Here is a 27047-nt window from a genome sequence, read left to right on the forward strand (position 1 = left end):
AGTTCTGCTGACCAAGATAGGTTAATACATTATCCATCAGATGTAGCATACTTGAGAAGAGGGCATACATACCATTTACAAAACCCAGAGTTCTTAAGCCATTACCCATCAAATGAGCACTTATAGTGCAGTAACTTATGGTTTTAGTCAGGCGGGCATACATATCTTTTTTTCAAAACTAAGATTTCTTTAGCCATTAACCATCAGATGAGCAAGTACAAATTAGTACATTTAGTTAGGCAAAGAATCGAACACGCTGTCATGTATTATATACCATGTTAGATAAGAGGCAAAATTATCTTGTCAAAGCACAAGAGGTCTTCATTTCTAATTCTCAGCTGAGACAATACAGCTTATGTTTTGGAACCTATGTCATTAGTTCCTCATTGCTCCTTATCACGCATTTTTGTTATAAAACCTATCTATTAGGTCAAAGTTCGTCCGATTAGGTGACTGATTTACGTTCAGACCATACCAGGCATATATGAAAGTAGCCCCAATATTCTATTCTTATTTACTGATTCTCGTGTAATTCACAGATTTACAAAGGTTTCCTTAACACCGTACACTATGCTCCTTTCCTATGCAGATTAGAATGATACAAATGCATAAAAATGTATTCTTTGTGTGTGCGTGTCCAATATAAAAATTCCTTTATGCTTTCTCAATCAATTCTGCTACCCAAATACACGAAAACCTAGTTTGTACTTCAATCATCAATTAGTATCAAGACAATGTTCATTTTCCTTCATGTGTGTGTTTAATCGAGTGCCATACTTAGTAGATCAGAGCGTAGATCTACCTACGAGGTCGTCATTGTCCCGTGTTGTTGTGGGAGTTGTATGCGTCAAGGAATCTTTTCCGCACGTATGCACTGCCTTCTTTGGTTGGGCTTAGACCCCAAAACTTCCTTGTGCTCTATTGAACATGTGTGCGTGATTGCCAGGGTGCAAGAGTGATGCAAATTCTGTGTATCGCTGTGTGTATTTATACACGCCATCGAATGTGCCTCTCTTTCTCTCACGCTCACTGAGGTTAAATGACAGCGAGTCCATGTGACCTCCTTAATTTTTGTCCAGCTTGGAGGCTTCCCCCCTATGCTTAGAAACAAATGAGTCTATTTTTATAGAGATTCTACTTTAGGCATTATTCTTCTCATCTCCAACATATGAGCTCATTGACTGCTCTCATGTGTCCAGAGTATATCACATTTAGAACCCACTCTCATGAAGACCTAAACTACACTTATGGTACAAGGATAAAAATGTTTATTATTGTCAACAACTTTTCCTGGATACATCCATATGCAGCACCATCTCCACAAGTATGGCATAAAACTTTTCCCAAAACTAAAAAACTTGCTATTGGTGTTCTTTCTTATTCATCCACTGTTGCCTTTGCCTGACGGGGTATGTACTTGCGCGATCGATTTCTACATAAGTAAAAAGCAATAAGCCCATTAATTGGTTCCAGTGTCCTCTTGTAATGTGTGTGTGTGTGTGTGTGTGAGACACACACACAGAGAGAGAGAGAGAGAGAGAGAGAGAGAGAGAGAGAGAGAGAGAGAGAGAGAGAGAGAGAGAGAGAGAGAGAGAGAGAGAGAGAGAGAGAGACGTGTATGTGCATAACGTAGATGTGGGTGGGTTTGTTCAAAAAAATTTAAAGTGTGTGAATATGTTCATTAGTATTTACAAGTGTGAAACATGTTGACCCCCCCTCAATGGATGCGGGACGCATCATCAAAGAGTGTTAGAGGATTTTATAGATGCCCCGAAAAAATGCCTGGGAAGGCCAGGAACCCACTCTAGTGAATTGGTTATTTTGATTTAAGATCTTATGGATCCAGTAGCACAATATGCGTTGAATACGATTATTTTGCTTTTCCGTGCAAAATGCTCTCGCCACAGGATGTAGGTCAGTGGATTGATTTTCGGTTGAAAAGAAAAGCAATGTCAAGGGTATATTTTGGTGCCCAAGGATTTTACGAAGTGTTATTGGAAGATATGGACACTTGTTCCCAAATGTTGGAAATGTCGCCTTTGTTTTTCAATATGCAAATGACACATGTATTGCCATGGGCGTTTACTAAAGATTATCAAAGTTTGATACGACGTAGGTGTCTAATTTGGGTGGAAATAGTGGGATTTCGGTGTACTTGGAAGCATTTTTAACTTCTTTTGGCTGCTTAGTTGGGCAAAGTGATATTTCTGCCAAATTTGGATACCAATTCCAATAGGTTTCGTGTGCTCTAGGATACAGATAAATTGATGCCTACAAGAATCACGGTTGAATTTGGTGATCCAGTAGTGGGAAAAAGACCGTTTGAACTCAAATGGAGAAAATTTGTAGTGCATGTTTTAACTGTGGTAAATTTGGCCATATGCAATCTGAGTGCCCGAAACCTCTGTTGAAACTGCCACCTGAACTCATGCTACCTCTCCCTCCTCTTCGTCTATGAAGGCAAAGATGTGGGATTCTAATGGAAACATACAAGGTCACGAGGATAAAGATAAAGTTAAGCATTTGGCTAATGTGCAACCTATTGCAAAGACTCATACAAAAGGTAAAGCAAAAATGGGTGATTCCACAGATGGTTGGCAGACTCCAAAGAGGGTGGGAGAAGTGGTGGGAGCTCTACATGTGCCTATCATGATCACAAGTCACTAAAGCCAAAATGGGTGATTCCACAGATGGTTGGCAAACTCTTGATGACGATTGGTATGGAGGCAGATGTGTCAATGGGAACATCTTCTTGATGATTGTGTCATCTGGTTCTCTTGTAAATATTGCAGGGATGCATTCTCCTCTTAGATGGTTTACGTATAATGTGCGCGGGTTGTGCAACCACAACAAGTGGAAGTTAACTTGGCATTATGTACACACGCATAAAGTAGATATAGTAGTATTGCAAGAGCGTAATTAGCATGAGTTTTCTGGCCAATCTTCGTACTATGCAGGATATTGGATTGCTTATAATGGTACTAGTTCTTTTCTGGGTGTTTTGATGAGGGTGTGACATGAATTACAGCCGGTTTTAGCTCACAATGACCTAGGGGGGCGATGGATGGTTGCTCAATGTCTTATGCAAGGGAATATTCTTATTTTTTGTGGGATATATGCTTATACCACATCGGCACAAAGAAGTCCCCTTTGGCAAGAATTAACTAAATATCCATGGCAAATGCATGCTTTTTGGTGTGGGGATTTTAAAAGTGCACCTACAAACACAAATACCCCACTCTGAGCATTCTTCTTGAGATACTATGATCAGAAATATAGATACTTTGGATTCGTGGGCCATTACTCATTCTTCAGAGCGTGTTGCAAATCTTTCGCACCAAGCCTTCCAATGTTGATTGAAGCGGTGATTACTCCACTTGTCTCTCATATGTTTATTGATGTGGATGCGGCTTGGTATGGTTTTGTTATGCGGATCCAGGAAGTCATAAATGATTATGATACATGGTATATGCATCAGCAAAGAGACAAGGTGCAAGAAGACAAAGCAACTTGTCAAGACTTAGAAAGTCTTGCAGATTTCAAACCGCTTATTGATTTGGACAAGAGAAGTTATGTTCGGCTAAGGTCTCTTTGATGCATAATAACAAGAGGAAACTTGAAAAATGGAAGGTTAGATTGAGACAACATGCCTTCATGGATAAAGGTTGTTCATCAAAGTAGTTTTTTAAGCATCTGCATCATTCGGGGCAATTTGTGGCCATTAAAAGAGTAAAGGATGATTTTGGACAATGGACTACCAATAAGATACAGTTGGTAAATTCCATGGTGAATCACTTTCAATGGTTTTTTGCAACTCCGGAGGCTCCCTCAAGTGAGGTTTTGCAAGCCAAACAATTATTGTTGTTGCATGTACATCCTATATTGACAATGGATGATGTAGCTACTCTTGAGGCCAAGTATACTGAAGCTGAACTACATGATAGTTTGTTACATCTTGGTCATTGGAAATTGCTTGTATGGAATGATCTTATGATTGAATTTTTCCTTCGCTTTTGGGAATCCGTTAAGCAGCCCCTACTTTTCATGATGAATCATGCATGGACTACATAATCTTTGCTACAATCATGCAAAGAAAGACTTGTGAAATTGTTGCCTAAGCAAGCGTTATGTGAATCCTTCTCGTCACAGTGACATCCTATTACACTTATTCCGGTCAATTACAAATTGATGTCGAAAATGATAGCTACACGCATTAAAGATCATTTGTTTTCCAGCACACATCTTGCGTTATGGATAATATTGCTAATGCTTTCATCTGCATTGAGTATGCAAAATATTCTAAACAAGATATATTATCATGCAGGTTAATATAGAGAAAGCATTTGACTCTGTTCACTGGGACTTCATTGCACAAATAATGGCAGCCTTGGTCTATTTTCCTTATGAGCATAGTCAATCTTTGAGAATAATTGATGGTGAGCTGACTGAGTTGTGGGATCTTGGTCGTTCGGTCAAGCAAGGATGCCCTTAAGTGCTATGTTGTATGCTATTGCGACACATCCTTTATTGTTGTATCGGGACTCCTTAACGACGTCTGGCCAATTGCATGGAATTGAATTACCATCTCGCAATCATTTTGTGGGGCAAGGGTATGTTGATGACTCCATGTTCTGGCCTAGAAATCAACTAGATGATGTTCGATGTATCATGGAAGCTCTACATCTTTATGGATTGGCTATTGGTGTGCAGGTTAACTTCCAAAAGTCTAAACTTTTGTCATTGCACCTAATGGATTGGCATTCTATATTATGACCAGGTGAGATAGTGAAGCCAGATCAATTGTGTGACATTTTAGATACCTATTGATGTGGTCAGTGAACAATGCTAAATTCTTGGATTGGGTTGAGAATAAAATAGGTCTAAATTGCATTATTGGAAATTATCTACCTAGCCATTTGGAAAATTTGAAGCCATGATACCTGGCTACCTCCTTGCTTCGTTGTAGTTGACTGGAAAATAGTAAGGAAGGAGTTGTCGTGGCTTGGTCGAGATGATGTGAGTGGCAATTCGCTCAGATGGAGAGTTTGCATTGGAGTCTGGTTTTTTGTCGGAATTTTGTTCAACGATCTCCAAGATGAGCTCATTTTCTCTCCCGTAAAGGCATTGAAAGCATATTGAATGTGATTGATGCTGATAGGCAGGTGCTCTCGTTTAGGCAAGCTGCACTAACATTTGGTCTTGTAATGCATTATAGACACATGCGGCACATTATTAAGGATTTAGTTGATTCCAGATCTCCCATTCCGTTGCTTGTTGCTAAGGATTGAATTTGTGACTGACATTATGTTAGTTCTTCGATCCTCTCTATATCCACAAATGTGTATTGTCATTTGCAGTCATCTTCCCGGATACATGAACACTATAATAAGGTATAGAATATGAACAAAAGGTGTTGCATGGTGGCAACATAAAGTTAAGAAAGTGTCGCATGCTAAGCTTCCTTTAAAGGAGCGATTGTTTATGTGGAGATGCATCATTGGGGTCTTCCCATCTATCAAGTTCTACACTCCTGAAGATTAGCTTCCTCGTTATGTGTTCGTTGTGGTGCCAACATTGAGAACATTCCACATTTATTGTGCTCTTGTTCTCATACAAAACAGTTTGTGGACCACATCTCTTCACATGTATTTCCTTGGAATAACTTTTGGTCAATATCTTTGGGTGCGATTGCCACTGCTTAAGCCATATGCATACTTTTGACTTGGTTAGATTCTATCTCTGGGTGCTATGGATAGTGTGGAGAGCACGTAATTTCCCCATGTATCGTGGAGTATGTACCCTTCTTCAAAACATCTCTTCGGTCGTCTCTTTGAGTTGCCTATGACTTGGATGAGCTCCCCTCTTCATTACGAGCTCTACTTTGATTGTTTCTGATTTACCGCTTGTAATATTTTCTATGGGTTTTCCTCGACTTGAGGTTTCCCATCAACTATCCAATCCGACATTACTAAACAAAAAAGTGTCAGTGTCATTGTGGTACGAGAGGTTTGAAGAAACAACTAGTAAGCCCCTATAAGATGCATGAGACATCACAAGAAATATACATCTCAGGAAGTGAGTCCGTACCTCATTCAATGATCTTGGAGGAGAATATTATGTGCAGCTTTATGATAAAATACAGATAATTTGACAAAACAAACGAGGCAAAAATATTTGAATATGGACGATCATATTATTAAACCCATTTGAAGGAGCTATGTCAATATTTAATTTCAAAGAGAGCAGTATAAAAGAAGCTGACAACCATAGGAAAATCCAATCATGACGGACAATTCCAAATAGCCTTCTGTAAGCCTCTTTTCCAAAGAATGAAATGGTGTTTTATTCATGGTGGGTGCATACAACTGAAAGCTTCCAAATAATGAATGAATTGGGGTGATGAGTATCGGGTGCAGACAACTTTGGATCCGCAATCTCCCTCGGGCAAACTTTTCCTCCAAGCGTGATGTAGCCTCCCAAATTTTGGGAAGGGTTTTTATACTCCAAATTCTTTGCTAATATAGAAATTAGTCATTGGTAATGTTATACTCAGGGGTTTGTGTTAGTATGTGGGATGCAAATTGTCTTGGCCATCGGTTGTTTATCCTTTCGAATTCCAGGATTTGGAGCGGAAAGATGATGGATGTCCAAACTACCGAGCACAAAACAAGGTTGCCAAACCCTTGTCCACTGTCATTTCTAGCATTGGGCCATAGAGCATTGGATCTTTACTTCCATCTCCATGTGCGCCCCTTCCCCTAGCAAGCACTTCACCATCCAAATCGATATATCCACCTTGCACACGGCTCCCCACTCGGCCACCAGGCGCTAAACGAAAAGCCTTTACCTGCATGTGCAAAAGTTATGTATGAGATTACCACAAGCTGCTGCAGCAAGAATGAATCCATTTGTGAATTATCCAGCTATTATGGAATCAGCCAAGGTTTTACAAAAGCAATGCATATCAGAATGGAAAACAAAAGAAGTAGAGAGAGAGATGATATAAAGAAAAGTCTCGAGTTCACGTCAAATGAATGATGACCACAATTATTGAATCAGGGCAATTGAAAGTAAACATTTTTCCACTAATATAATTGGCACTTATTGCAGGCTTAACTACATACTCTTCGTGTGTATATATATACAACCATCTGAAGATGAAATAGTTATGCACTTCGTCTAAATTAAGGTACCTAATGGCTTCAAAAATATTCATATACATACATACTCCTAGGAATCTCTAAATCCCTTACTCTAAATTAAGGTCCCTAATGTCTTTCAAAAAAACTCATATACGTACTCCAAGAAAACTCTAAATCCCTTGCTCTAAATCAAGGTACCTAATCTCTTCAAAAAATTCATATACATACATACTCCAAGGAAACTCTAAGAAGAAGAAAAGGCCAAGGGAAAGGTCAAAAAAGGAGAAGACTTGAGGGAAAGAAAAGAACATACACATTGCATTCGCTCTACACACAGAGTTAATAGAGAGTAAGAAGGCTCTTGACTTTCCAATGTTATGAGACTCTTCATTTTCTACAATATTACCCTTCACTTATGCATGTGAGATGTTTTGCAAGGATTGGTATTTTGTCAAAATTGTCGAGACCTAATTGAATTAAATCTCACCGACCTTTAAATACTCTACATAACGTGAATTGACATGGGTTCCATCACTCAGCTTGAGAAATAAGCCTAACAGTTTCCACCACGCACAGTCCTTGATGATAATCAAGTCGAGGAACCCATCTGCAAACTGCCGGAAAATGGGGAATCATGAAGTTAATAAGTCGCCTAAAATATTTGATAAGAAGATCAACTAGGAAAGAGAAAGCTTGTACATAAAAGCACCTCTGCTTTTGGGGCTGCCATTACAGTTTCTGATGCCCACGGAACATTTTGAAGCCACACAAGGATAAACTTCCCACGGACTGACCTCCATTCGGATCTTTCCAGTACTAACCTCGGCCCTGTATACCGGCTCTTTCCCTGCCAGCTTTCATCATGACCAGCACTGCTGTCAGTAATATCTGGAGCAAACAACTCGGAGTCCTCACGGACTGGATCACCAGAACCTTCATAGCCAGGTGCAGGAACGTAGGCTAAAGTACCCTGGTACTTGCGAAGCCGAATAATGCGAATCAAACTCTGGAAAAAACAAGGTGAAGGCTCACATTGGCATTTTAAAACAAAAGGTTGAAAAGGAAATCCTAGGACGTAAATGAAAAGGACCATCTACAAACTAAAATAAGTCTTTTTAACTAAAATAAGTCTTTTTAGGATAAAAAGCTGAAAATAAAGGCATGAAGCTCTTTAATGAAGGGACTCATTTACAAACTAAAAAATTGGATTCAAAAAATTGTACATCTTTCTTCTTGTTCTCTAAGGCATGTTTTAGTATTTACAAGCCAAAAATGATTCAAGGGGTCTCACATTGTCAAGACTGCAACTGGCCCTCACGGACATATGTACAGAAGATTTATCGGCAGCAACAGGAGTGCCCTGTGCTCTTTCAGAACTACTACTGAAGCAGGACATATCATTCTTTACTCCATTTGTGGGTTTGTTACTAAGAATAGAAACATGTGTCCCTCCTACAGCCCCAATTGCTAAATTACTTGGTTTCACTTTAAAGGTTCTCTTGGCATTTACTTTATGACACTAGGGAAAAAAACCCGATCACTTAAAGAGTCCTCTTGTCATTTACTTTATTAAATCAGGGAGAAAACACACTTTATATGTCCACCTCTTATTCCAAAACTGCTTCCTGACCATCCTCCTACCTCCTCCTTGACCTTTATGAGCTACGAGGAGGGACAGGATATGTGATGAAAATCGAAAGATTCTACTGTTCTAGAGGGCTCGTGTTAAAAATCGGCTAGCTTGCCTGCATGTATGTTGAGCTAACTGGTAGAGCCGGTCATGGCGCTTTTTTGGGGGGCAGCCTATTTTTTGAGTGAAAAAGAGCAAGCCACTCGTCGCCTACAAGCATGCGCACGTAGTGCAGTGGGTACAGCCTGTGATGAGTGAGGTCGCAAGTTTGAAGGCGTGCCCTGGAAACATGTTGACTTTTTAGTCAATTGCTGCTAATTGGTTGCAAGTGACTGTCAGCCGGCTCCAGCTGCTCTGCCACGATGGCATGCTAGCCGAAATATAACCACATCCGTTCTAGAGAATGACCTACTTGTTGGCCGTAACCATATCTGCCGAATAAGCATGTGTAAAATGTTTACTGATGCCTCAGATTTCAATCAAAATTCCCCTCATAAAACGGTTGTGTCCTCCACACCTATACATAAAGAGACTCCCCACAGATAATTGTGTCCGTATGAATTTGGGTTGTCATCCATGAGAGAGCACAAGACATTTCGTTCACAACTGTCTCAAAAATAACTTGCCCATATCAGTGAGTACCAACTTTAACAATCACATCGACTTCTAAAAGATTGCAAATCGTGACAACAGGTGTGTGAGTAGCAAAACTGTTACATCCTTCGTATCTGCTGAGGGCAATTTCGCAAGTAGCAGCAAGTAGCTTTCTTAGTGGCTGAAGATGCATTAGAAGCAGCTGCCGTTTCAATCACTAAAAAAGAAAATTAAATGATGCATTAGAAGCAGCTGCATTCCAAATTGAGGAAAGGAGAGGTTCCTAATGCCCAATAAGCGAACAAGTGCAGTGGTTCACGATATCTGTCGCAAGTAACTCCATAAAGGCTCAAGAGGTACACTACCAAAGGGCCTTCCTCTAATGATCCTAGCAATTAGCAAAGCCGATTTTACATGTAATAAAGGAAAGGTTCCTAGTGCCCAATAGGCGAGTAAGTGCAGTGCTTCATGATATCATACCACGAGTAACTCCATAGAGGCTCAAGCAGGACGCTACCAAAGAGTTATCACTTGTAAAATCGGCTTTGCTAACTGGTAGAATCGTGTTACACAAAGAAGGCCCTTTGATACTTGCTCCCTTGATACGTTCTGACACCAGCTTCTTTACTTTCTCAAACCTGCAAGCAAAGCGAATCCCCCTCGACACCACAAATGCACACACCTAGGATACCTTATCTCCACGTAACCACAACTTTATTTATTAAACAGACTTGTAAGCATGCTCAAAGCATACATGCTTGCAACACACTAAGAGGACTTTGAGACTCAAAAGAAGGTTCTTTTTTGCATCTGTCCTTGAGAGATTAAGCAATGTGGTACCAACTTGGAGAACAAATGACCTTGATAAGGTCAGAAAAATCTGAACTTCTGAGCTATGAAGGGGATTAAAACAGTTGCACCGAACATGCAATCAAGACAAAAAGTAAAAGATAATGAAGAACACAGACGACTTGAGGCAGTCAAAGGTGTCCCAGTCCAACATAGTTCCATAGGTGCAGGAATTCCATAGCTGGAATTCCACCTTCCTCACATGGCCCCTCTTCTTCAGCTTCAGCAGCAGTACCTCCCTTAACTCCTACAGGGCCTGATGAACAAGCCTCCTGTGTGTACCCCCCTCGATAAGTCTGATGGAGATGAAATTCCTCTTCTTGAACTTATGACATATTATGAGAAGAATTTTCTGCCTCTTGTATCCGATCAGATTGTAAAGGTTAGAAAATCTGAGGGGCTGAAAAACAAGAATCGGTCTTGTTTTCGGTCGTGTCGATGTGGTTATATCCTCCTCCGATGTAGTCGACATTTTGTATGCTTTAGCTTGGGGAATGTACGCTCAAGATCTTAATTCAAGATGGTTTTCTGGAAAAATAATATTTACCTCATACAGCAACATGGACAAAAGGCAATGGCGGAAGCTCATAGTTCCTAATCTATGTTACTCCACTGCATACAGACTGGAATGATGCAATATGCAACCAAATTAAGCACAATCTTAAAGGAGTCCAGATGTCATCATCCTTGCCCCCCCTTCTCCCCCATCCGCCATCATGTTAGTGAACTGCCTTTTGAAAGCTCAAAAACGTTTTCAAAGCATCCAGAACCCATCAATGAAGTGTAGACAAGCTAATAATCGGAATTTTGATTGTTCAAACTTTTTACCTCTCTTCACCCACAATCCCCTCCCTTTATAAACATTAACCAAAGGCAAGGATACAAATGTAGTCAATCTTAAACAAGTTGAACTTACATAGATGTCACTCCTTAAACTGCCCAGGTTACGCAGTTTTTCAGATTCAAAATCAACATCTGCTACAATCCCTGTTGAAAAAAATGATGGCATTAAGCCAAAAGTAAGTTTAGCTCAAAAGCAGAATTAAAAAGCCTTGTGACTATGCCCCGGTCCAAAAAGAAAGAGCCAAACACCTACCCCATGTTAGCAAAAGAACACTGTGAAAGCAAGCTTGTCCCTGCATGACAGTTGCAACATCTAAGCTTTGCTTGCTGCCTGCATGAGCGAAGTATATTCCACATCAACATGCCTCAGTTATTACAGCCTTAACGTGACACTCTTTAAGTTCCATGAAAAAGTTCTGTGTCTTATACGCGTGTAGAAGCATTGGAGTGCCATGCACTTGTACCTTTGATAATTGCAAAAGCGGCATTTGCTACATTACAAATCTCCTGTCCATGATGCAGCACAGACTTTGCCATCCCATTTCCTGTCCCTAAAATTCCATGTCATAAACCACATTTAGTCCGTGTATCAGAGTTGTCCAAAGCTTACAGCACGAGCAACATCAAGAGACTGGAAAGACTTACCAGCTGGTATGACACCTAAAGGCAGCTTTATTGCAGTTTCCCAATCCTTCCTTTCAAGAAGGCCATTCAGAACCTAACATAAAGGAGTAGCAAAGCCATCAAACATTGGTCAAAAAGCGTTTTAATTATCACTAGTGTGGTGAAATTACACTGAAATGTCCTTTTTGATGTACTTTACAAGCTTCACGTTTCTTTCAAATAGGAAAAGTCTATTCATTGTTTAGCTAAGGTAAGAGAAGAGAAAGGAATGTAAATAATAAATAGGGTATTCTGAATGTTTAAGCTAGATTACGGACGGACTTTGAAGTTCTTCTCTCGGAATGAAATGTCAAATTTAAAGATAGCGGGTGACAAACCGGAAGTCGAATGAAGAAAGTTATGTCTATGGCATGTGTATATTAAAACTCAAGTCAGATATACTTGCCAGTCTATCTACTAAGATATGTCGATACTCAACTAGGTTGTTTTGAGCAATATTTTACAGCATGATACCAAGCACCGAGGAATCTTTGGAAATCTAATGAAGTGAAAGTCTCTAGGACATTAGCCTTGGGAGGCCCATTTAAGGAGAGTACAATAGTTCACCAAAACAGACTGTATACAAGGCCAATCTATCTCTAACCTCTGCAAAGTAAGAATTCACCTGCACTTTGGTGAGTAACCAGATTTTAATACTTGAGTGAATGGTTCAGAAACACAGATTCCAAAACCACCAATAAATAGTTCGTTAAAAAACAGAAAAGGATGCACATCATGTTTCACCAACATGCAAACATCAGAAAATCACCTTGTACGAGCACAGAAATATCATAACCTACAGAATACCCACTATGTCTAGCAATGACATGCTGATTATGCTCCTGTGAACATATCACATCTGGATGCAACATATGTATATTTTGCCTAGGAGGAATTACTGCAGAATGTGTGTGTGTGCACACTAATGCAATAATTCCTCATAGGCCATATGGATTTGATCCTCACTGTTTACCCTGATTTTTTTTGGTTGCGGGTTAGTATTAACTCATTCTATCTAATGCTTTGTTTAGTCCCAGGCTTCATTAGGGTTGAGTCTGCTGTGCATCTTTTCAGCATCTCAGTATGCAGACCTGGTGTTGATGCATGCTCACATGCTCAAGCGAGCACATGCAAGTGGGAGATCATATATTGATTCCTAGCTGTGCATCCACTGCTGGGCATCGATGACCTCATTACACATTATGAGGTGATTCCAGCAAAAGCTTATATTCCCCTTCAAAGGACAGTGCAAGTTAAAAGACTAGGAGAATGTTCAAAGAGAGTAAATTTCCAAGTGGACATAATGTATGCAATTATGCATGCATTATAAAGATGAACGGGAGCTCTTCCTGGATTCATCGAGGCGTATCGAGGTACGCAGCATGCCATGGTATGGACTGCATTTTATCATGAAGTTTGTCCTTGGCAAAGTAGTAATGTGAAGATTTCTGCATAGTCCTTTATATGATATAGAACACCATTAGGTCATTGTTATACTACCAAAGCTACACAGACACCTCAACCTAATGCGTATATCAGGAGCCATGTGTTGGAGGTGTTTGTTACAAGAAGGCTGTGAATGAGCGGCAAGCTTGAGGCACTCGATCATGGAGTGTTTGCGAGCCTAGAGGTGGATGGCTTGGATTCTTACTGTCAGATTGCTAGGAACAGACTGTGTTCACTATTTAAGGATAAAGAAACAGTATGTGGTAACTGTTAGAGAAAGTGATGTCGGCATCCACCAGCCTTGATTCACAGCTAATGCCGTCATAAGTGACAGTTAGCTTGAAGTATGTGGTGAGCCATATGTGGTTGCGACATGTTGATTTGATCCATGTTTGAGATGCTAGGACAGTCGACCAGCTGGAGATTGACATGGAGCAGGAGCAAAAGCGGAGTGGTATGAGGGGGTAGTCCCTCCACAAACCATAATCTATCACCTCTCAAATTCAGGCATTGTGGAGGGCGGAGGAGGAAAATTGTTGCACAAACTGAGTTCCTTTGGCACACTGGTGGTTCTTGGAATGGAATCGGGCTTGGTAACTCCACCTAATACGTACCTTGGGAGCCTAGTGTAATTGGCAGCCTTCGGTACAAGGTAGAGGACTTGCTTGACACCGATCACGATGTATTAATGTGCCTAGAGATGCAAGGCTTGGGCACAATGTGTCTGGGTGGTCCTTGCTTTCAGTTTGATAGGAACAAGTTCCCTCTTCAAAAACAAGACACCCAGACCAATGGTCGATCAAATCAAGTGTAGACCCTAATCTCACACGACCCTTCAAATGAGAACGAACGTGCCTCAAGCCTTGACATTGCATGCACATAAACATGAATAAATGTGAGCCTTTGCTAGACACTCGTTTCATCTTAGATCTGACAGGTCCCAAAATATGACATTTTGCTATTGTTTCAAATATGATATCTTCTTAAATCAAGTTATTGCAGGCAGTGAAGTGTTTAAAGACCAAAAGCTTCATGTAGCATCTGTAGTGCCAAAACCTTACCAGTGACTGGAAACTTCCAAAGAAATAATTGCAATCTAGTTATCAGTTGGCATGGGATCAACCTTCTTGTCGTTGCATCTAGCAAATCATCGTCCTTGGAAAACATTTTCTATCAACCAAATTATCTTCTCAGCTTACTAATATACAACATGGGGTAGGTGGGGTAGGACAACGAGAATGTAATTCCAATTGGAAGGCCATCAGTAAAGATTTTCTTATTGGTCAAATCAAGGATAAAGTGCAGAAATAGAACACTGCTATTTGATTCATTAATTTTTTCAGGAAAGCAAAGAAGAACATTTGAGTATTAAAAAGCAATCAATGTTCGCAATATGAAAAGCATGTGATGCAAACCTCAGCAAGTACGCCGTCTCCGCTTACACAAACAATGCCATCATACTGGGAAGGATCCATAGACCTTGCGACCTCTCTGGCATGATTTTGGTGTTGAGTTTCTGCCATACAAAGAAGCGGAGGACAGCTCAAGAGGTGTTACTTGACAGAGAATGTACAATCAAGGAAATGCATCAATGGAGATTACATTCTGTAAAGATTGAAAGAGCATGTGAAGACTGGTGCACCAGCAAGCACATGCATCATGCATCCATACTCACACTCGACATGGACGAAGACCAGATGTAGATAGACATTTGAGGTTTGTCAAATATAAATGTATAGCTTAAGGCGATCAAAATAGACTGTAAACTATTTTCCATTATCCTCCTGTTTAACTTGTATCATTGGGTCAATGCTTGTTTGCCCTCCTGGATGCTACTCAAACTGTAGATAATAGTCTACGAATTGATCAGCAATAAGCATGTGCAAGTTGAAATTTTGACTCAATTCTTGCAAGCACACGTAAATGAAGCAAGGGGCCTACATAAGATTAAGCCTCAAATCTTGAAAAGGGGACAAAAAAAAAGATGATTTTTTTCTTAAGCTTGGACCTTGTAGTGTGTAACCAACTCCTGCAGCACTTAGAAGAGGCTCCACCTGTTGTTGAAAAAGCTCCTTTGCCAGCTTCTTCCCTCCAAAAGGATTTAAGAAAATAAGCAATCGTTTCGGTCGCTCTGCATTGAAGGGGGCACAACGTGTGAGTGCTGTTGTTAGCCAAGCAATGATTCGTAGCAGCTTGTCAAATCTTTAGCTACTGAAAGAAGCAAACATCATAACGTGAGATTTACAATCAGATAAGCTTTTTCACTACCTTCATGCGATAGATTTAGGCAAGGTCACAAATGCCCACACATTGGTCAAATTCAAGAATCTCGACAGAATACTTTGATATATTCTCAAGCGTGTGTTATCATAAACAATTTCACAACACACTTACGAAAATTCCTCTGCATGTCATCTATGATATGCAGGTTCTAGGGAGTTGCAGCACCAAAATCGTGCTCATTGCTGTTACAGTGCTTGTCTCTCTGGACCTACCTCTAACAACAAGTTTTGTACTGTGCAACGGCAGTGATTGATGGTGAATGCTCAGGATGAGTGCTTAGCGCGTACCCAAGGTTCCCTTTACTTCATGAGAGAGTTTGTCACAAAATGCTGGCATGTCAAGCCACTGAAGACGAGTTCTCGGCTGAGGGGCCTAAACCCTAGCAAGAGGAGTAGAAACAGAAGAATTGCCAACTTATGAAGTGCGGCCGAGTGGACCCAAATAGTGATTGGGTTAGGAGTAAATGGGTTAGGATTAAAAATCCTAACGCCCAACAACTTGAAGAACCTTTGTCGAGGGGCAAACTCACACACACACTACAAGATCGCGTGGGAGAGGGAGATGATGATGTGGCAGTTGTACAGACATTTCGCAAATTGTGTTGGCTGCTGCTGATGTGGCAGCGCTTTATGGACAATAGTGGGCATTTGCTTTTGGACCAGATGCTTTTAGAACTCTTGCTTTTCATGTAAACTGCTTTTGTACAAGCCAAGGCCTTTGAATCTGTGTTGTGGGCTCACTCTCTGGCATTCTACCGTGTGGAGAAGCAGAGCAGAGCCACAGAGTTGTACCCTGTTGAAGCAAAATAAAGAAATTCAAAAAGGGGCGCCATCATTTGGGGTGGAACTCCGCTACTCCATGTCTCATGTGTGCTTTTCTCTTTTGCAGAGGTCTCTAAAAATCTCTTCAACATTTGAGAATGGATATGAGATACATGACAAACTTGATCCTCTCGACGAGCCCTACACATTGACGCGAACAGATTTTGATTCCAACAATTTTGAAAAATTAGGGTTTTTTGTCACAAATTGATGACGTGGCATGCTTAATGGACAAAAGACCACTTATAAGTTGTCCCAACTTGGGACAACTTATGGGCACCCGTCGACAAGGCCCGGGGGACACTAGAAAACTTAAAAGAAGCTGGCGGGTTGGCTATACTGAAATCCGCAAATCATGTTGGGCGTGCTGACGTGGCAAATCGCACGAAAATCCGTAAATCGCGTTGGCTGAGCTGACGTGGCACCTGTACTAAATTCCGCAGAATGCGTTGGCAGCTTTTGCGCTAGTGCTTTTAAAGCCAGGTGCTTTCGAGTTGAAGGCTTTTCATGTGATTGTTTTTCCATGGCCAAGGGTCTTTAAATAAGACCCCTAGGCCTATCTGTAGCTCATATGTGCTGACGAGCCGATGAGCAAAGAGGACTTGCGGGAAATTGTACTTTGCTCACGCATTAATACAAAAAGAAATACCGAAAGGGGCGCCAGTCTTTGGGGCCAATCTCTCTGGGCCAGAACTACGCGGCCCCAGGGCCGTGTTGACTCTAAAGTGATTCTCTCTTGTGTGTCGTGCCAAATTCTAGACTTGGGGTGCCCAAGTCTGTTACAGTAGCCGGTGAGCAGTGAGGACTCGCGGGCAATTGTACTTTGCTCAAGCATTAATACAAAAAGAAATACCGAAAGGGGTGCCAATCTTTGGGGCCAATCTCTCTAGGCACGAAACTACGCCGGGCCGTGTCGACTCAATTGAATTGTGAATTAAGTGTGAAGTATTTTAAAGTGATTCTCTCTCGTGTGTCATGCCAGATTCTAGACTTGGGGTGCCCAAGTTTGTTACAATGGTATCAGAGCTTAGTCGATTTCTCTTCTACCGGGAAATTTGATCCCTTTTTTCGCGACACACATAAATTCTAGCAAGAATCAGACGAATCCTCCTAACACTTCTGGAACGGGAGGCAGCAATGGAAAATACGAATGGATCAGCAGATGAAGGAATACGGGCCACCTCACCCTACAGAGTATCAACTAATGGAGATGCAACGCCAGCAGCAACAGGTTGATTGCGCAAAGCAGATGCTCCGGTTTGCAAAGGATCCACAGTATGCCAATTTTTTTATGCGGCACCCGATTGATGAAGTACATACTCATTGGCAGAAAACCATCGAAACCCCAATGAAGTCAACCCTCAAGAAACCTCTTGTCCCAGGGATGTTTCCTAAAGATGAACTTGATGACGTTGTTGAAAGACGAGTCAACCAACTTTTGGGAGCGAAGAAGCAATCGAAGAAACGCAACAAGGGGACTCACTACCCTCGTTATTTGGGCCGTCAATCTTCTTTTGCAAGTGCAAGAAAGTAGAAGAAGCATGTCCGCTTCGAAGGATTGTCCAGTTCGTTCTCATCTTCTTCTGACAGTTCGGATAGCTCTTCCTCCTGTGATTCGAGTGATGAGGACAGAAAGGGCAAGAAACGAAGAAAGAACCAAAGATTTGAAAAGAACAAGAAGAAGGCCAAGAAGAGCAAACCATACCACAAATCTCGACATTTTCTTGACAGTTTTGACAAGATTCATCCTCGGAGAGTTCGGACTGCGGTGACTACATGTTTTTTCAAAGAAGACGCACTTTTACACAGCCAACCACTATGATTTTCTCGAGGATAAGGGAAAAAAGACCAAGGAATTCAAGTAGGGTGGACAGTTAGAAAAGTTAGAAACCTTTTTAGGGTTTTGAGATGCTTCCAAGGCTTTAGCCTTTATTCAACAGTTTGACATAGCGTTCTCTGGAGGGCGCTACTCAGAGCACCCCAAGATCAAGAGGGTAGCATCATTTTTGAAAGGAAATGCATGAACATGGTGGTCACTCTTCTCTTAAGGAAAGAAGCCCCGACAAAGTGGTTAAAGTTCAAACGGCTCTTTATTTCCTCTTGGTTGATGTGGGAGTACGAACGAGATGTGATTACCACTTGGAACGATCTTCGGATGACCAAGGCCGATACATTGGATGCTTATTGTGAGAGATTTTGGGATGCTTTTCTACTTGCTTCTTCTTTTAAGAAGATCACTTTCAATCAGCAAATCGAGCGATTTTGCTGTGGACTTCCCAAAGAGATCCGAGATTACTGCCTTCAAAAGAAGTCCGAGTCCATACAACAACTAATGGGACATGCTAAGCAAGGATTTCTATGCATTCGGGTAACCTGACTTACCCCACTGATCAAGTTTTTACACCAAGGACCGGACAGAATTCGACAAATGATAACAGAAGGAGAAGGAAGTTTCACAAAAAGAAGGATGCACGACCCCGATTGTCAGAGGAACAGAAATTAGGATACCACAAGAAAGGGAAGTGCTTTGACTGTGGAGAACAAGGACACATCTCTGCAAGGTGTCCCAAAAAGGCACAGCGAGGACAATCAGAAGACAAGCCAGAGAGTTGTAGAGCAGCTAAAGAACGTGGCAGAAAGGAAAGATGAAAGCACGACCGGTACCAGATTATATGGGGACCGACCCAGACCAGATGGATGAAAGCACAGAACTTTGCCGCGCATGGGGCAAAGTACGAGATCAAGAAGCCCTCATCAAGGCCAACTTCATTTCACCTGAATTGGCGGCTCGACTTGGAATTACGCTCGATAGAGTGGGGCCACACGTGAAGGCAGTTCTAGCGGCACTCGGATGGGATGTTGCCATTAAACTCGTCATTGGCAAACTCCGTTTGTATTGTCAGGGGTATTTAGGGCACGAGGACTTTTACATCATGCCTTTCAAAGGGTGTGACTTCCTCCTAGGAATCCCTTGGAGTACACCAACTTGGGACTCGCCTGGTAGGCCTTCTGAGAAACAATCAGCCTGTGTGTGCAGAAATTCTTGTCGTTCCTTATCCAATTCATACATATTGGCTCGTTGTTCATCATTCAGCTCTTTCAAGAAGATCGAGTAAACAAAAAGACTGGATTTCATTAATTTTGAAATGGCCTACCAAGATTTGATTCCTAGGAGTACACCACCGAATTGGCCACCTTATCGAGTTAGCTGAGCCCAGAATGAAGAAATAATGAACCAAGTAAAAGAACTTCTAGAAAAGGGTCTCATCCAACCTAGCATGTCACCTTTCTGTTCTCCGATGTTGCTAGTATCAAAGAAAGACAGATCTTGGAGAATGTGCATTGATTATAGAGCTCTCAATAAAATCACCATTAAGAACAAATTCCCTATCCAAGGATCGTTGATATTCTCGACAGACTACAGGGATCCTCTTGTTTTAGCAGAATTGATCTAAAGAGAGGATATCATTAGATCCAAATGGCTCCGGGACGGCTTTTCGGACAACATTTGGCTTATACGAATATTTGGTTATGCCCTTTCGACTTAAGAATGCTCCATCAACATTTAATCGAATGGTGGATAGGATTTTTCGAGAGTTTCGATCATTTGTGGGCACTTTCTTTGACGACGTTAGAGTTTTCTCCAAGAATGAAGCAGAGCACAAACATCATTTGCTACGGGTCTTTCAAGCATTGCGCAAGCATAGATTGCTTGCGCAATGCCAAAAAGAGTGAGTTTTTCTTACCGGAGATACATTTCTTGGGGCACATCGTGTCACAAGACGGGCACCACATGCCAATAGAAAAGAACAACCTGAACAGACTTTTAGCACTGCAATAACAACTGAATTGAAAGAGAGAGAGAGCACACACGACACGGAGTGGCGGAATTCCACCCCAGAGAGTATTGGCCCCAAACCTTGGCGCCTCTTTCGGTATTTCTTTAAATTACTTGAACTCAATACAATGTCAGTATTCGCACTCTGCACCTTCTCACTCAAGCGTGCCAAAGAATGAGCCCTCTACACATATTTAAAGGCCCTTGGCCTCAAAAGCAATTACATGAAAAGCAGTAAACTCAAAAGCAACTAATCCAAAAGCATCTTGTCCAAAAGCTGCCTGCTTGCAAAACGCGGAAATCCGTACAGGTGCCACAACACAGAATTCCGTAATGCCTGCTACGTCAGCATGCCAAAGTAAATTGCGGAGTTACGTACATATGTTGCCACATCATCAGTTGTGTGTGCGCTGGTCCTTCTTTATTTTGATGCCTTTATGTCACTTGGGCCTCATCGGACGGGGTCCCATGTGTTAGCCAAAAATCCGAAAACTGTTGTGCAGGCTATCACGTCAACATGCTCTATGTAAAGCTGCTCACATGTCAGGCCATTGAAGAATGGAGCCAACCTACAGATCCCAACCGAGGGGCCTAAACCCTAGCAGAAGCAGAAGCAACATAAGAAGTTTCACCAACTTGCAAAGTCTTGTCGAGTGGCCTATTTTTAAAGAAGAGTTCCCACCAACTTACCGATGGGGCCCAACCAACCTAACGCATTAAAATAAAGCAAGACCACACACACACACACCAAGTCTCTGGCGATCAACATGATGACGCGGGTGGCGGTAGCAATATGGATTTCCGGATCTCGCGCTGACATGCTGACATGGCAACTGTACGAACGCCCGCAATTTACGTTGATGACGTGGCAGTTGTACAGATTTCCGCAAGACGCGATGGCAACTTTTGGACCAATTGCTTTTGAGTTTGATGCTTTTCATAGGCAAAGGGCCTTTAAATATGTGAAGAGGGCTTAGTCTTTGGCACTCTTCCGGGTGAAGGTGCAAAACGCAAGTACCCACATTGTACTAAGTTCAAGCAATATAAAGAAATATCGAAAGGGGCGCCAAGGTTTGGGGCCAGTGCTCTCTTGGGGTGGAACTCCGCCACTCCCCATCTTGTGTGTCGTGCACTCTCTTTCAGTTCAATTGTTATTTGAAGTGCTTAAAGTTGTTCACTATGTTCTTTTTCGTTGGCACGTGGTGCCTGTCCCCGTGACAAGGCCCCTCGGCCACTAATTTGCAAGTTGATAGGGTTAGGATTTTAATCCTACCCCTTGTGTGTTTATAAAAGGTTTTAGGCCCCTCGACCAACTTAGTAAGTTGATTAGGTTTTCTTATGCTCCTAGGTTGATCTTCAATTAGGGCCATGTCACCAAATTGTGACATAATCCCTCTTGAAAGAAAAGTAATTGTCCATGATTAGACATGTAAAACTCAATCAAGTTAGCTCAAAAGTCCGAGGAACATTTCAAGGATCAATCAGTTTTCTCATTCTGTATCAAAGCTCTTGCTATTCTAACGTAGCAACATTAGCCATCACACCTAGACCACGCTAATCTTTAAAGAGGTGTCTCAATGCACTAATATTACATACCCAGTCAATATGGAGCAGATATGGTTGGCACACCACGATGCAACACAAATATTACAGATGCAAGTACATGACAAAAGGACATACACTTGCCGATGAATATTCCTCCTCAAGTTCCAGGCCATGCGAAATTCAAAGGCCACACTTTCCCCATGAATACTCGCCCCGAGAAACGAAGTCCGAGCCATGAGATTCAAAGGATGATACAACCTGTAGCCTGCGTCTTTTAAGGTTCCATATACAACTTAACATCCCCCAAACCGCAGCCTGCATCGTTTAAAATACTCCTCCCATTCCAATGTCCGAGCCATGAGTTATTCACATACCAAAATACAATGAAACCAACATCAAAACCAAAATCAAGCAATCTCAATCAATCAACACCAAGACAAGTTCAAAACAGATAAATTCCATTTCAAACAAATTTCAAACAATATTTTCCGAACACGGTTCAAAGTATCTAAATACAAAGCAAAACTAGAACCATTTTGGTTGTCCCGGTCAGTCGAACTCGAAGGACAATTGGCTTGTCCTGCGACACTAAATTGATGGTACGGTTCCGGATCTAGATGGTAGCATTGTTGTTGTCATGCTAAGGCATGCCCAAAAGAACATCACAATGCGCTAACTTCATGCTGTGAAAGTCTACCTTGCCCTGGTACCCTTGGATGGTGACCGGAAGAGCACCAATGATGGGTACAACTTTTTGAGTTTGCTCGGTGGCGAGCTCCGCTTCAAGTTCTCCAGCAAACTGATCATACTCAAAGTCCAACTGCTTCAGGAATTTTGGATGGATGAAAGTCTTGGTGGCTCCTAGGTCGAAGAAGATAGGTGCCTTGAAGCCATTAATCTTCCCATATGCTCTACATAATTCTTTAGAACCATCAAGAGAGATGCCATAAATATCGAGAACAAGTCCCACCGTAGTTTTAGCTTTCTTAGCACAAGGTTGCTCTAGAGGCTTATCCCCTTTTGTAAAACATGCATAGGAGTTGTGTCCGTCTAGAAACATTTAAAGCATCTGCCTTCTTGTAGTAGAGTTTCTTGTTGGCAGGGTGTTAGACAAGGTCTTGCCACTTGAGTCAAATTGTCACCCAAGAATCCCGAGAATTTGTGCATTGTCATCGAGGATTCTAGAAGTTTGCTCGTTGATCTCCCGTAACTAACTCCAATAGTCCTTTCATAAGCTTGTGACCGGCTGCAAGATGGTCCATAAGCTCTTGCATCGTTGCAACTTGTTTAGACAAACAGTATTCTCGTAGAGGTGATGGTAGTCCAATGGTATTATTATACAACGTAACCGCGAAACGTTTTAGACCCAAAACGTTTCACCCCGAAACGTGGCGTTTCACTCCGAAACGTTTCACCCTAGGCTAAGGCCTCACTGAAACGTCTGACCGAAACGCCAATTTTGTGTATATATAGAGTTATGTATCGACAAAATAGGTGTTCATAGTGCAGTGAGTAGAGTCACATGCTATGTTAACCTTGAAATAGCATATATCTAATAAATAAATAACTATTTAATGGCCAAATTCTCTGAAGGATTTTTTTTATTTCAGGCATTTCACTCTAGGCGTTTCACCTTGCAGGTGAAACGTTTCGACCGTTTCACCAGTTTTGCGTTTCAGGCTTGCTGAAACGTGTTTTGCAGTTACACTAATGGTATAGTGTTCGCACTGGTCCTCCGAGGTTATCAGCTTGAAGAACGACACCGGAAGGTAAATGTCGAGGAACCTTTGGTTGTAGTCTTCCATGGTTTCCATGCCAAGAATTTTTACGTTACCTCATTCTGCCAGAAGCTATACTTCAAAGAGGGATTTCATGTGGCTCCGGAAAAAATATTCTTGAAAGCTTGCCAAGTCCTTGGACCATGCGGCTTGGCAACTATAGAACTCCACCACTACATAGCATTATCTTTGAGAAACCTGGCAGCTCGAGAGATCTTTGACTCTTCACTGTAGGTCCCCATCAGCATTCTTTCTTTCTTTCACGCATGAAACGGTGATAAAGTTTACTATAGATCTATGACGCTGCACGTGTGGAAGCGTGAGCGTGAGAGAGAGAGAGAGAGAGAGAGAGAGAGAGAGAGAGAGAGAGAGAGAGAGAACACAACACCAAAACGCTGATGTAGGGAAGAGGGGGCGATCAGCCCTCCATGACTACCAGAGCATGAGACCGTACAATGCCAGATGATGGAAGTGGGTACCTCCCTGGCCCTATAAATAGGTGCCCAAGGGGAGGTAGGGCAAGGCTTGATAAAAATCCCCACGACCCAGCAGAAAAATGATATATGGAAATATATGAGGGCGCTCGACCCCAAACTTGGGCAACCAGACCAGGTACAACCTAGACTATGGGTGGCCAACCCGAAGACATACTAGCCATACATGTATGCCCTAGACCTGTGAAATAGCAGAGTGGTGTAAATCTAACACCCCCTCTTAGCACCTGATGCTGAACAAACCGCGTGAAGCCGAAGATGTGAGGCAAACGATGAAGACGTCTACTGTGATGTCCACTAAAGGACAATACTCCGGCGAACTCCACCAGTGTAGCAACAGTCTGGGGTGTCACGACCGCCAAGAAATCTCCGTGGAGAGATGCCGTCACGAGCATTGTAGCAAATTGTTGTACTCCGCCGATACAAGGTGAAGCTACTGCATGAAGGTCCCAAACTAAGTGTGAAAAAAATTCGTTGTCGTAAAAGAAGTGCCAATAGACCTGCAAGTGTCCTGCCCAATAGGGTCTGTGGTGTCTGTAGTCAAACCGTCTCGAGAAAATGGGGAAGCCCAAAAACCGTCATGAGAATGACCAGAAGCCTGTCAATGCATGAACCTGCAACCTAGTGTGGCTAGGTGGCTAAACTGTGTAAAACTCCAGGAATGCCAGATGTAGCAATCTGCGTCGTAAACGTCCTCCGAAACAAGGAAAGCCAAACTAAGCAATCTACACTGTAGAAGCTATCGTAAGCTGCAACAGTCGCCGATAGACCGCACGGACCACCACCAGATGGTGTCCTGTCAGTGGGTAGGGTAATCCAAGATGATGGGAAAGCCAGACTCATCAATCTGCGCTATGAAGGCCCTCTGTAAAGAGGTGTGATCAGACCAAGCTGTCTGCACCATAATCATCTTGTAGATGTAGAGAAGCCAAACTGAAGTCTGCGCTGTGAAGATCCTCTGAGAAGAGGAAAGGCCAGACCAATCTGTCTGCGTCGTCTTGCCTGTATCTCCTGCCTCCAATCCTCCGGTGTCAACCAAAATAGAATCCACACCAACAACGCCACCAAACCGCAACTCGGTGTGGCTCTCAATGTGAAATTGTGAATGAGTTGGGAGTAGCCTACTGCCCAAGTCGGGGGATAAGTCTGCTCTGCAAGGTTACTAAGGGTGAGTGTAAGCAATTCTGAAGGTAGCAATCCAAATGATCAAGAGTGTAGAAGAGCAACTGCACTACCATCCAAGCCAAACTTCGGGTGACTCCAGATGTAGTCGTGTAGTGATGCCTGATCTCCCGCATCTCGCGGGTAAACTCTCCAAGAGAGTCGAAAGAACTGAAGTCCCACTCCAGTCTGTAGATCCAAGCAATGAACCTGTCCAAGAAGAGATCCAAGATCATCTCCCTAAGTCCATGTAGATGCTCTTGTGTAAGCAAGTGATCTGACATGTCGAGGTCAAGTGGAAAGTGTGTCCACCAAAGGTGGTGGTGTCTTCTCTCAGAATGTTGGAATCCCATATGCCATGAGCATGGCCATATCTCGTGTGAACTCCTCTGATGAGTGCATAGGTGTGTATATAGCAAACCACAAGTCACCACCCCCTCTGGAGTGCGCAACCGCGGAATGATGTCTGGAATGAATGGATCTCCCAAGGATAGTACGCCCATAGATGATCAAGCCGATGTCGAAGATACCGTGTACTGCAGGAGTCACTAAGAGTCCGCATGGACCACCACCAGATGGTGTCCTGGTGGCAGGAGGTAACTTCATCCTCTGTAAAAAACACAAGCCAAGAGGCTGCTGTCCACCCAAAATGCAACTGCGAAGTGATGAAAACGCTGCTGTCCAGCAACTTTCAGCGTGCTCATACGCTCCCCGCAGGGTCCGGAATGGTGCAGTGTAGGGTGCAGCGGATGTGAATGTTGAACTTAGCTCAAGATGAGTACTCCGAACTGTGCTCAAGGGGTTCCTTTTACTTACAGAAGGGAGAGCATTCCGTTCCTTTAGTGAGAGAGTGCAAATGATCACAAACAAAGTGGATAAACCCTGTGAATGAAGGTGCTAAGACTGAGAGATAGAGAGAGAAGAATATGACACCAGAATGTTGTCAAACCCTCCTCCGAAGGCCCCACTCTCTATGGCGAGAGCGGTTTACTATTGATTGCACAAATCTCTACTATGCTATGGACTTGCCGACGATGTCGACGACGATGAGGACGACAACGAGACGGGCTGAAATCTGAAAACGATAATGGCTGAAATCTGCAAAATCTTTATCTGCTGAATTCTGACTCTATGTCGGTGACGATGGCGATGCAACGACGACGCGCTGAAAACACAGATGCTGAAATCTGCGTTTTCTGAGCTGAATCTGCAAACGGTGGCTGATCTGACCGTGCGGCGAGGATCTGCTGCGGGAAGGTGAGGTCTGCGAGGTTCAGGACTTGCGGTGCGGAGTCTAGACACTGAAAACTGAAAACGCTGATGCAAGGAAGGTGAAGACACTGGGAGACTGCAAAAAAGCTAGGCTGAATATCTGGTGCAAAAACGTTGTTACAAATCAGCCCCAGCGTTCTTCACGGGCTAGTTCTCCGAGCCGGTTCCTTCACTCTCTCTTCTGAGTATTGGAGTTATGTTGTGTATCAGATGTTCATTGCACAGTTCAGTAGTGGGTATGTTCTTTTCAGCACAAGTACGAAGGACAGTTTTCTGATGGAGATTTTAAGGAAGCAAGTGACAACAATGGCAATTTCGAGTCTGTATGCATTTTGGCATATTGTATTGGATTGTACAGACCGTTTTGATCTTGGGAGATGCAAAGATTTGGCGGACATTTGGTTTGATCTCAGGGAGTTTGCTTGAGTAGCTAGGTCTTTTTGGACCACGACGGCTTCTTTGGCAAACATGATCCTCAAGTAATGACCTTTTAGGTCTTCCTATTCTTCGCAGTCTGAGTTTACCAGTGGTGTAATTCTCTTTGAGTCTCGAGTTTCATGAGATTCGGGCTTTGCTATTCATTTTCAGAGGAAGCAGTTTTACTCCACGTTGTCTCCGATTTCTTTCTGGTGGTACTTACTTATTCTCTTTTCCCAAGATTGAGCGGAAGGGGGACTTCCTATCTTAG

General features: G+C 42.4%; 1 protein-coding gene across 3 annotated transcripts in view; it reads right to left on the reverse strand.

Annotated features, from left to right (window-relative positions):
• Positions 1–6293: 6293 nt before the first annotated feature.
• Positions 6294–27047, reverse strand: part of LOC147426270 (sphingosine kinase 1-like) — a 39868-nt gene continuing 19114 nt past the window's right edge. For 2 of the 3 annotated variants that reach the window (XM_086499294.1, XM_086499295.1), the window contains 9 exons: positions 15222–15298; positions 14583–14683; positions 11704–11776; positions 11523–11609; positions 11312–11389; positions 11132–11202; positions 7852–8148; positions 7634–7756; positions 6294–6847 (listed from right to left, as the gene is read on the reverse strand). In XM_086499294.1, coding sequence (XP_086355420.1) covers positions 6653–6847; positions 7634–7756; positions 7852–8148; positions 11132–11202; positions 11312–11389; positions 11523–11609; positions 11704–11776; positions 14583–14683; positions 15222–15298 — 1102 coding nt within the window. In that variant the 3' untranslated portion in view covers positions 6294–6652. Of the gene's footprint in view, positions 6848–7633; positions 7757–7851; positions 8149–11131; positions 11203–11311; positions 11390–11522; positions 11610–11703; positions 11777–14582; positions 14684–15175; positions 15299–27047 lie in introns of all 3 variants that reach the window. The other variant, XM_086499293.1, reaches the window with a different exon arrangement.

Source organism: Adiantum capillus-veneris, chromosome 24 (genome assembly GCF_014529385.1).
Source record: "Adiantum capillus-veneris isolate H3 chromosome 24, ASM1452938v2, whole genome shotgun sequence".
NCBI lineage: Eukaryota > Viridiplantae > Streptophyta > Polypodiopsida > Polypodiales > Pteridaceae > Adiantum > Adiantum capillus-veneris.